Below are 12018 nucleotides of genomic sequence, written 5' to 3' on the forward strand. Positions count from 1 at the left end.
CTCCTCTTAATAGTATGGCAGCTGTGGTAATCCAGTCATACTGGCGTGGATACCTCATGCGCAAACAGATTCATTTCTCCACAAGGCTATGTACTGCTGCAACAGAAGGACTGCCAAATTCTTCCATCAAGAATCAGACTATTTTAAGGAAAGAAAAAAGAGAAAATATTGTGAATATCCAAAAACAGAGAGAGAAGGCTGCTGTTCTTATTCAGGTTAATTTCAATCTTTTGGTAACATAGTTACAAAAGATATATTAGTTGTCTTTCATGGTTTATTCTGTATTAAAAATAGCCTCCAAGTTTCAGTGATTACAGTTATGTAGATTTATTTCTTATTCAAGTGACATGTTGGCTGCTGGTTAGCTGCAGGTTGGCTGTGGCTCTGCTTGGTATCTGGATTGAAGGAATAAGCCTTAAATACAAAACACTATTTGCATGACTGAAGGTCAAGCTGGACCACACAACCATATTTAAAACTGCTCATCAAGGCTGGATGTGGTGGCTCAAGCTTGTAATACCAGCACTTTGGGAGGCCGAGGCAGGAGGATTGCTTGAAGCGAGGAGTTCAAGATCAGCCGGCCCACAAAGAGAGGCCCCATATCTTAAAAAACAAAAAAACAAAAAAAAAAACAAAAAAATTAGTGGGTGTGGTGGTGCACACCTGTAGTCCTAGCTACTTGGGAGGCTGAGACAGGAGGATTGCTTGAGCTCAGGAGTGTGAGGTTGCAGTGAGCTGTGATCATACCACTAGGAATACAGTGAGACCTTGTCTCAAACAACAACAACAGCAACTTTTCATCAAGTATGTCATTTGTCACATCTGCTAACATTTGATTAGCCAAAGCAGGTCTTACTTGGCCTTGATAGCTATTTCTATATGTTTAAAAATCTACCAAAATAATTGTTAAAGTTTTTCAAATACTTTCGTTTAAAAATTTAGAAAGCAAATAATTAACAGACTTGACTCAATCTCACCAAGACCAGGGTTTTTGTTTTTGTTTTAGCAGTGTAAAACATTACCAATTTATTACCTTAAAATGTTTGTAACTCAGAAGTCTGAGCACAACATGGATGGATTTTCTGCTCAGTGCCTCACCAGTGTGATATCAAAGTGTTGACTGGGACCTTAGTTCTCATCTAGGGCTTGGGTCCTCTTCCAATCTGATTTGTTGCTAGAAGAACTCATTTGCTTACAGCTGTAAGACTGAGGTTCCCAGTTTCCTTCTTTCTGTTGTCCAAGGACTTCTCTCAACTCTTAGATGCCACTGGCAATACCTTACCAACTGGTTCCTACAGGCAGTTCACAAAGTATATTCCAAGGTCCGATTTTAAAATGAAGTTCATCTTGATCACACTCATTTTTAAAAATTTATTTACTCATCAAATTTTTTGAGAAGCTACGACTTGTCAGGAATTGTTCTAGGCTCAGGAAATAAAACTTAAAATCAACAAGATTCCTACCTTCGTGGAATTTATATCCTGGTAGAGGACGCAAATATAAACTAAATAAAATAAGATCTGTAGAAATTCATGGTATTGTACCCAAGTTGAATGTAACAATTAAACAAAATTTAACATTTCCCTTCATTCATTCAGCAAATATTTCTTGCTACAAAAATCTTTGTGGCTTACATTCTGTTGGAATATGCAGTTAATAAATATGTTCGCTATGGGAAATATTGTGGGTGAAAACATAAAGCAGGAAAAGTGGGATGGGAGTATGAAAGAAAAGTTTATCATTTTAGATAGGATGGATGTGTAAGACCAGGAAATGTGACACCGGAGAGAGACTTAGTCGTTAGACATCTGTGGGAAGAATATTCCAGGCAAAGGAACATCAAATTCTAAGGCCATGATTTAGTAGCCTGCCCACAGTGTTTCGGAAGTAGCAAGAGGCCAGTGTAACTAGAGAATGATGAAAAGGAGCAAGGTAGGATTTATAAAAGGTCTTGTATGATATGGAAAGACATTAGTGGAATTTGAACAGTGGATTGACGTGGTCAAGTTTACTCTGTGTCACAATTATACTATAAGAGAACAGAGGCAGAAGCAGCAAAATCACTTAGCAGCCTATTAGAGTAAACCAGGCAAGAGATAACATTGACATGGACCAGAGTATCAGCAGCGGAGGTGGTAAGACTATCACATTCCAGAATATATGTTGATTTTTTCTTGAGAGTAAATACATGAGAGATAGAGAGGAATCAGGAATGTCTCCAAGGTATTTAGGAAAAGCAACTGGAAGAATGGCCTTAAAATTCAGAAAAAAGAAATTACCTTTCCTCTCAAGTTCCTGGCTCTTAATATTAAAGACATAACTTTCAAGAGAAATACCTTTGCTGAGTTGCTAATCAATGCATCCAGTATTTCTGTTTACTTAATTTGTCTATACTGTACTCCTCCTGAGAACGGTGCATAGGCAAAGCTGTTTTTCTTACCTGATAGCGGTGGGAGTGAGGAGACAGTAATTGATTCAAGGAAACTCTGAGAAAAAAATAAAAAAAAAGCTTCACTTACTATCTCCAAATGTTATTTTGCTACATAAGGAATGTAGATGCCATGCATCCAAACTCCCTCCTGTCATCAGTGGATGAACAATACATTTTTCAGCATTGACAGTAAATAACTATTCAACTTTTGCTTCATTCCTCTCAATAAAGAGAAGGTTCATTACCTTACGAAATAGTCTAGTTGTGACTGGTATCTCTGTTGTGAGTTCTTTGGTTGAGCTTCTTTGTATCAGTAACAAAAGGAAGCATCATTCAGTCTTTCTTGGTAACTTTAAGTCTCTTTTGTACATCCTGTTACTTCAAATCATTGAAGTGAACTCCATTTCCACATCTGCTAGGAACAATCATCTAGCTTCTTAAATGACTCATCTTAAAATACGAATTTTAGACTGTCTAAACATTCTGAAGTAGTACAGCGTGATTAGGCAGAAACAGCCGGGGCGTAACAAGGATCAAAATGAAAGATTTCATGAAGGATGTGCCAGAGACTGCTCTCTGTTCACCAAAACCACATTCTTCTCTTCTTCCTGGAATAGAGCCAAACTAGATTTCCAAGCTTTCCTTGCAGTTGATTGTGGCTCTCAGAGTTCTAGTCATTAGAATGTGAGTGGTAGGCTGGGCGCAGTGGCTCATGCCTGTGATCCCAATACTTTGAGAGGCTGAGGTGGGTGAATCACTTGAGGTCCAGAGTTTGAGACCAGCCTGGCCAATGTGATGAAACCCCCATCTCTACCAAAAAGCAAAACAAAACAAGACAAACAACAACAACAACAAAAACTTAACTGGGCATGGTGACAGGTGCCTGTAAGCTACTTGGAAGGCTGAGACATGAGTATCTCTTAAACCCAGAGGGGAAGGAGGTTTCAGTGAGCTGAGATCACACCTCTGTACTCCAGCCTGGACAATAGAGTGAGATCTTGTCTTAGAAAAAAAATTCATTGGTAGATTTGTACATCACTTTATCACTTTCGGGTCTACCCTGTAACATTTCCCACAGACACTCCTTCATTTCATTTTCCCTTTCTGGTTGGCTGAAATGGAGACAGCCTCTGGGACATCCTTGTTGGAACTGAAGAGTGCAAAGTCTGGCTTCCCGAGTCACCTCATGTTAAAGTGCTGTCCCATTGGCTCATTTACTCTCTCTGTGTTTGTTATGTGATCAAGAGATAAACTATTTTTTTGGATTATTATACATTTTTACTCTGTTATAGCACTTACCCTACCCCACTTAAAGGATATGAGCTACACCTTAAGAAATAGTAGGACTCAATGTAGATAGGTAAGAGAAAGGAATTCCAGGCATAAAGGACAGTGGAAGTAAAATAACATAGGATTTCATGTTACTTAACACAGGATTTCATGTTACTGGAATGATAGTAAGCTTCAGCACAACAAGAATACCAAAAGAACTAGAATCTTAAGAGAATGTAGGAGTAACATGGTGAGAGATGTGTGCAGTTTCAACAAGGAGCAAGTATATAGTATGCTATGGGGGGTAGAACAAAAAGATGTTAGATATGTCCAATAGAGAGAATTGTCAGGCCAGAGAATTGACTCGAATGTATGAGAAAGAGAGATGAGTTCATCATAGATAGATTATTAGGATAAAAATGTGGCTTTGTCAGAAATAAGTAAGTTAGAAGAAGAATCTGAATATTACTTACCCACATGTTTACATGACCATTATTTCTGATAAACTAAATAGAGATGGCCGGGCCTTGAATTTCTGACCCTAAGCAGATTCATGAGGGAGATATCTCTGTGTGACACACCAGAAAACACACACGCTATGTATTTTATAGTCTGGAGCTTCACAGAAGCCCTGACCCTGATGATTTGAGCAGGACCCATTGGGAGCCACAGTGAATCAATCCTTGGCTCATGTCACTTAATGCTGGATTAAAGGTTGCCCTTGCTAGCTTCTTTTCATTAGGTCTGCACTCAATCTTGATATCATTTTGTTGGTATTTTAAAAAGGGAGGAAGGTAAAAAAAAGATAAGATGATCTTAGGAAGAAAGATAATCAAGAGAGAGAGCATGTTTCCCTGATTCTTGGAACCTTTCCAGGACAGGGTTGGGGAGAAAGTTATATGCAGTGTACCTCCCTAGCAGGAGGAAGCCACTTAGCCCATTTGCCATGTTAGGGAGAAGGCATTTTGAAAGAAAGCAAGTAACCAACAGAGCATAAACACCCAGATATGAAAATCTAAGACTGAGCCTGGTGGAGCACACCTGTAATCTCAGCACTTCTGGAAGCCAAGTTGGGCAGATTGCTTGAGCAATCAATACCAGCCTGGGCAACATGGCAAAACCCTGTCTCTACAAAAAAATACAAAAATTAACTGGGCGGTGTGTGCCTGTAGTCTCAGCTACTCAGAAGGTTTTGGCAGGGGATCTCTTAAGCCTGGAAGGTCAAGGCTACAGTGAGTCAAGATTGCACCACTGCATTCCAGCCTGGGTGGTAGAGTGAGACCCTGTCTCAAATAAATAAATAAATAAATAAATAAAATAAAAATAGAACAAAATAGAAATAAAGATAATTTTTTAAAATCCCCAAATGAAAGAGGTAAAAGAAAAATAGTGTTACTTATCTCTGAGGTAGCTTGCATGTACTAGTCATCCAGACCATGTGACATGCCAATCATAAAGAGGGCAAAGAGCTGATAGTATGCTCCATAATGGGTAGGTTAAAAAGAGTAATGCCAATTTCTTAAGCAATGCTTTCAATTTTATTCCTTATTACACAAAGATGTCCTCTTTTTTTCTGCCACCCAATATTGTTCAAGTTTTTGACTCATATTGACATCCTTTCTCATATTAGAAGAACCTTAAACTCCCTTAAGAAGCTAGAATTTATTTATAGGAACTTACAAAACAGAGAAATATTATCTACATTGAAATTCATTTTAGAGGTAAATATGATTAAAATTAAATCAACTGTATTTTTTAAATTATACAATGTTAAATATCACATGATTTTCTTATTTGTTAAACTAAGTGAATGAAGTTGTTAGAAATAAAGCATCAAGGAAATTGGGGGAAATATATTTATTGAGTACATATTATCTGATAATCACATGCTTCTCACTATGTTTAAATTTTCTGGTTTAATCTACGTGGCAATCCTATATGACTTTTATATTTTTCCCTTTACAAATAATTTTCACCTTTCTTGAAAATATTGATAACAATCATAGTTTGAGTTAGAATTTTGTAGATTGGGCAAAAAGAAAGCTCTATCAGTAAAAAGTAGAAAACTTAGTTTAGGCAATAAATAGACTAGATAACATAGCCCCTCCTGGACTCTCAAACCTACTTCACACTTTCCTGGAAAAGAGATCTCAGTATGTATAAATGGAATCTGAAACCTGACACATAAGCAACAGCAAAATAAATTGTTGTTCTTCTGAGGGAGTGACAATATATTTCTTACTTGTCCTGTGGTGAGGTTGCCTTGGAGAGAGCTATAGGAGGCTGCTGAAATAGGTGGTGAGGTTTGATTGGAACAAGTTTCTTCCAGGAAGAGAAAGTGGGTCTGGGGGTAGACGGAGTGGATATGTTTCACGGTTTGAAAAGGATAATTGAATTTTCAAGCCAGACATGTTGGGTGGGTAAAGGAGTAGAGTTATGAGGAACTAGCTTCTTTGACAGTGCTCTCTCCCCACTCAGAAAGTACGGTAGGTAACTATACCTATTCCTAGAAGCCTGAGTTTCTCACAGCTTTTTGGGAAGAAGGAAGGTAACATTGAAAGGCTCAAGTATTTATCACAGGCTGAGAAAAGAAAATCTCTGCTACACTGTATCAGAGAAATCAGGCTATTAAGCATAATTAAGAACAGGGTTCACCACTTGTGAAAAACTTATAAATTTCAATGCAGTAGTATCACTGAGGCACAGTATGCCCATCTGTATCAGCATCTTCCAACTCCTGCTCAGGACCACAGGCTCAAGACTGTTGGCAGCGGTAGAAGTTATAGCACAGCTTCTGATTTGAGTAGTACAAGACCAGTTGGTCACAGAATGAGAGGGGAAGAATGCATAGAAAACAGACATTCATACAGCCAACAGACACATGAAAAAATGCTCATCATCACTGGCCATCAGAGAAATGCAAATCAAAACCACAATGAGATACCATCTCACACCAGTTAGAATGGCGATCATTCAAAAGTCAGGAAACAACAGGTGCTGGAGAGGATGTGGAGAAATAGGAACACTTTTACACTGTTGGTGGGATTGTAAACTAGTTCAACCATTATGGAAAACAGTATGGCGATTCCTCAAGGATCTAGAACTAGATGTACCATATGACCCAGGCATCCCATTACTGGGTATATACCCAAAGGATTATAAATTATGCTGCTATAAAGACACATGCACACGTATGTTTATTGCAGCACTATTCACAATAGCAAAGACTTGGAATCAACCCAAATGTCCATTAGTGACAGATTGGATTAAGAAAATGTGGCACATATACACCATGGAATACTATGCAGGCATAAAAAAGGATGAGTTTGTGTCCTTTGTAGGGACATGGATGCAGCTGGAAACCATCATTCTTAGCAAACTATCACAAGAACAGAAAACCAAACACCGCACGTTCTCACTCATAGGTGGGAACTGAACAATGAGATCACTTGGACTCGGGGAGGGGAACATCACACACCGGGGCCTATCATGGGGAGGGGGGAGGGATTGCATTGGGAGTTATACCTGATGTAAATGACGAGTTGATGGGTGCAGCACACCAACATGGCACAAGTATACATATGTAACAAACCTGCACGTTGTGCACATGTACCCTACAACTTAAAGTATAATAATAAATAAATTTAAAAAAAAAAAAAAAAAAAAAAGAAAACAGCAGTTGTAGGCCACTGCAGAAATCTTGCTCTACTGAGCTTAAGCCAGAACAAAGGTATAAGGAATAACATTCAGGCTATTAATTTTGCCTGCTGATGGTATCTTTAGGTTGGTGGCTCCTAGGCTTCATTATGCATATATATTCAAATGTTAAATACACAGTGGGAGGTCTTTAGGATACCCTATTTAAAATAGCAATACCTCCCCAATGCTCCCCATCTCTTGTGACTGTTATTTTTGTCCATAGCATTTATTTACCATACAGTTTAGTTTCCTTATATATTTTATTCTCAGTCTCAGTCCCCTTTAAAATGGGAAGTCCATGCTTAGAAATTTTTTTGTGTGTTTTAGTCACTACTATGTCATGTGTGTCTTGCATATAACAGACGTTCAATAATTTTGAAATCCATGCTACTTATTTACCCTCCTTGGTTTGTATGGGATGGGCTCCATGGAAGAATACTGTTCTTTTGCATTTCCATCAAGAATCATGATTATGTCCTTAATCGTTGGAAATTATGAATGACAACCAGCAAAAGAAGCTTGTAAGGTCACGTGAAGCTTGATTTCTGACTTTAGGTAATTATATTGATTGTAAGAAAAAAGATAAGTGCACCATCTGTGATTTTCTAAACATTTAGTTACAAAACATTTCAAATGTACAAAGAAGACCCAAGACCACATATACCTACCTTAAACATGAGTTGAACAACTGGTCAAGGTTGACTCATTTAAAACCAATTAACATCTTCCTCCGCATCACTAGATTATTTGAAATAAATTATTCCTTTCATAAATATTTTAGCATGAATTTCTATAATTCAAGCAATTATATTGCTTTGAATATAATTGAAATACATTTCCAAGCTTAAAAATAACAATTATTTTTCACTATCACCAAATATGATACCAGTATTCAAAATTCCTGTACCATTTAATACATGTTTGTTTGCAGATTTTTCTTAATCAAAATACAAGTCATCACTCAAACTTTTATTTTGTATGTTAAGTCTTTTATTATATAGCAACTCCCTTCTTTTTCTTGCAATTTATTTATTGAAGTGACCAGGTCATTTGTCCTATAGGGTTTTCCAATTTCTGAATTTTGCCAAATGTATCCTCATGACATCATTTAACATGCTTATCATTTCCTTGTTTTATGTAAATTGATAGTAAGATCTAATGTTTGTTCTGATTCAGGTTTGATTTCTTTAGCAAGAATATTTCATAGGTGGTGGATGTATTACAAAGAAGAGGTACATAGTATCTGGTTGCCTCTCTTTCAGGAATGTTACTGGCCATTGGTAAACATTGCCTAGATCAATTATTTTATTAATGGTTTACACAATGATGATACTTGATATCTACTATTCCTTATTTATTAACTAAAGTATTCAAAAATTATAAACAAAGTCTTTATCTATTCAACTATTTAGTTATCCTAAGGTACAGTTCATATTGGAAAGGCAGGTTAAATGCTTGATATTAATAATTTTCCTTTATTTACCAATTTTTAGATTAATGAGGTCTCCTAGCATCCTCCAAAGGTCACCAAAATGGGTACTCTGATAATAAACACAAATTTGAAATATATGTATTTGATTTCATTGCAGTTAGTATTATTATTGGTGCTTAAATGGTGGTCTTTTATTTGGCCAGTGGTAGTCTCATCAAGTTCACTTTTTGCCATGATTTAGTAGTCTTTAAAATTGTCCTTGCTTGCTAATGTGACACAATGTTCCAGGTTCATTTGGCATACATTTTGCCCCAGGCCTAGAATCAGTCATTTCTCTAAAGACCGTTGGTTTCTTTAACGGAAATGACATATAGAGCACCCCATCTGGATTTTAGAAATACTTATTTCTACTGGTATAGTTATTATTTGTATAATGTAATTTCATTGTACTTAGTTTTCAAATAGATATTTTTAGGAAACAAATATACCATGGGTACATATTGATGTTTTAAAACTATAGTTAGGACTATAGAATTTTACTTATTTAATTGTATATTTGCATCTCTTTTCTTCTGTAGAAAATCCTGATTTTTTTTTCCTTCTCTCCCTCACTTCTCCTACCATATGTGTATGTGGGTATGTACACACACATACATATACAGTGGAAATAAAGACCACATAAATGAGAAAACGATGGGCTACTCAGAGTATATGCTAATGAGGGAATCAGCCATCATCACTTGCCTTTGGCGTAGACCCCAAAACATGGAAGGGAGTGGGAAAGTTTTTAGTGGAAAAAGGGAAAGCTTCAGGTATGCTCTATTGGAGGTTGTTGGCATGGGGAAAGTGGGTAGGGAGAGGTTAGAAGTAGAGCATCTTATGTGATTGTTTTGGGAAGCATATTTGGTTTTCTCTGGTTGTTCCGGAGTTAGAAGCAGAGTAAAAAGCAAGGAAGCTGGGTCATTGATCAAGTTTTGACCATTCTTGGCTAATTACTGCAGAGGTTATCACCTGGCATCCGGGATTATTTGATGCAGGTTATGGTTTGGCTTCCTATGCTGGCTGTTAACAAAGGTTTGGGTGACTGCTATTGACATAGATGGTTTCACTGTTTTGTATATTTCACTTCTATCTCTCTCTCTGTCTGTGTATATATATTTCAGAATGAAAATACCAATCTTATTACTAACAATATGATTACTGAAAACCATTTTAAGATCTCTTTTGTGGTCAAACTTGTCTTCTGAGTATATTTCTCCTGGGTGAAGCCAAATAAATGTATTTTAGTAACTTTAAATAACTTGTATGGTTATTCCACAGCATAAAACATTTTTTATATTTTAGGTACTTCTTTCTATTTCATATTAATTTGTTTCACAATTTTCTTATGTACTTAATTTGTTTCACAATTTTCTTAAGCATGTGCATAATTTGAAAGTCTAATCCAAGCAAGATGTATTTAGAGAAGTCTGGCTTCTATTGCTACACATTCTACCCCATTTTATGCCTTTATAGGTAACCATTTTTAACATTAATTTTATAATTTGAACGTTTTCTAACTGTGTTTATATAGACTGCAATATATATGTTTATGTAACATATATGTTTATATACAGTTTTTCATAGATAAACAGTAACATGAAAAACACTTATTTCTCTCTTGGTTTTCACACAATATATCCTGAAACTCATTCTCCAGGAGCATAAATATATTATTTATATTTATAAATGTAAAGATATTCATTTTTATAAGCTACATTGTACTTGGAGTTACAGTTAGGAAAGGTCATCCTACTCCAGGATTATTGAGGAATCTGAGTGTTTTAAATTGTGTTGTTTTATGCTTAATGTATTTAAAAATGAAATTAGTTCATTGTTATAGGCCATAATACTCCCTGTGTAATATGAATCCATTTATATATGTTGATGTTTTCCTAATTGTGTTTTAATTTATTTTATGCATAATCATTTGAACATTAGCAAAATGGGTTTTCCTTTGTATCTTTTTCTTCTTAGTTTAGAATGGGTCCTGGAGGAATTGTAAGATAATTGATTGGTTGACCTACATGTGCAGTTGAGAGGGTTTTAAAGATTCTTTTTTGCTTACTACAAGGAAAGTCTCCTGAGATTCAGAACTTTAGACACATGTCGTCATTTAATTTATCTTTCAGTTTTAAGTGTCACATAAAGTTCAGAAAAGAGATTATTATGTCATTAAACTGAGGTCTAAGATGTTTTATCTTCCTAATGGGATAACACAGATAATCTGGTTTAGGGTTTGATCTATAACCTTGTATAACATACTTTACATTTTTGTTTAGGCAGTTTGGAAGGGCTTTATTTTGCGAAAGAAACTGACAGCAGCTCTAGAGGCTATTAAGAATGAAGAATCTGATGAAGAATACAGAGAAATAGATTTAGAGGATTTTACATTTGATGAAGTAAGTGTGAACTACAGTATATAAATACTGGTCTTAAAATATGTTTAGTGTACTATTTTGAAGCTAAACCAATTTCTAAGGTGTTTATCCTGTTAATACTGTTACAGATCTTTTTCAAATAACACCTGAGAAAGTGTCTTAACATTGAGAAACTTTTCCTAACATCTTCATTTATCCTACAAACTTGTATAATGTGCAAAGGTAGCAGTAAAATATTTTACAAGAGTGTCTTTGTGTCCTTCAGCCATATTCTCCAGTTATCAAAATTAGGGAATTAACACTGATGCACTACTATAATCTAATCAACTTTATCAGATTTGTGAGTTGTCTTAGTAATGGCCTATATTTAGTCTGAGATCTAATCTAGAATCATAAGTCGCATTTAGTTATCATTTTTCCTTAGTCTCCTTTAACTGGAACAGTTCCTCATCTTTTCTCTGTATTTTACAAACTTAATACTTTTAAAGACTTCTGAAAAATTGTTTTGTAGAGTATCTCTGGATTTGTACTTGTTATATAGTTTCTTCTCATTGTATTCAGGTTATGTATTATTGGTGAGAATACAACAGAGGTGATACTGTGTTCTTCTCGATGTATCATTGCAGGAATTTTCTCAGGGCATAAAATTATCCTAAACTGCATTTGGCTTAGCTACCCAGTTATAAATGCCCTGACTTAAAAGATTTTTGTAGGAGGATGGGATATAAATTAATATAACTGTAAAGGTCATATGATATAAAACA

The 12018-nt window shown here is 35.8% G+C and overlaps 1 protein-coding gene across 2 annotated transcripts in view; it reads left to right on the forward strand.

Moving 5' to 3' along the window:
• LRRIQ1 (leucine rich repeats and IQ motif containing 1) overlaps positions 1-12018 on the forward strand; it is a 225744-nt gene that overhangs the window by 96329 nt on the left and 117397 nt on the right. For both annotated transcript variants that reach the window (XM_037996759.2, XM_008004167.3), the window contains exons 16-17: positions 14-215; positions 11156-11275. In XM_037996759.2, the coding sequence (XP_037852687.2) occupies positions 14-215; positions 11156-11275 (322 nt within the window). The remainder of the gene's footprint in view (positions 1-13; positions 216-11155; positions 11276-12018) is intronic.

This window comes from Chlorocebus sabaeus, chromosome 11, assembly GCF_047675955.1.
Source record: "Chlorocebus sabaeus isolate Y175 chromosome 11, mChlSab1.0.hap1, whole genome shotgun sequence".
In the NCBI taxonomy this organism is placed as follows: Eukaryota; Metazoa; Chordata; class Mammalia; order Primates; family Cercopithecidae; genus Chlorocebus; species Chlorocebus sabaeus.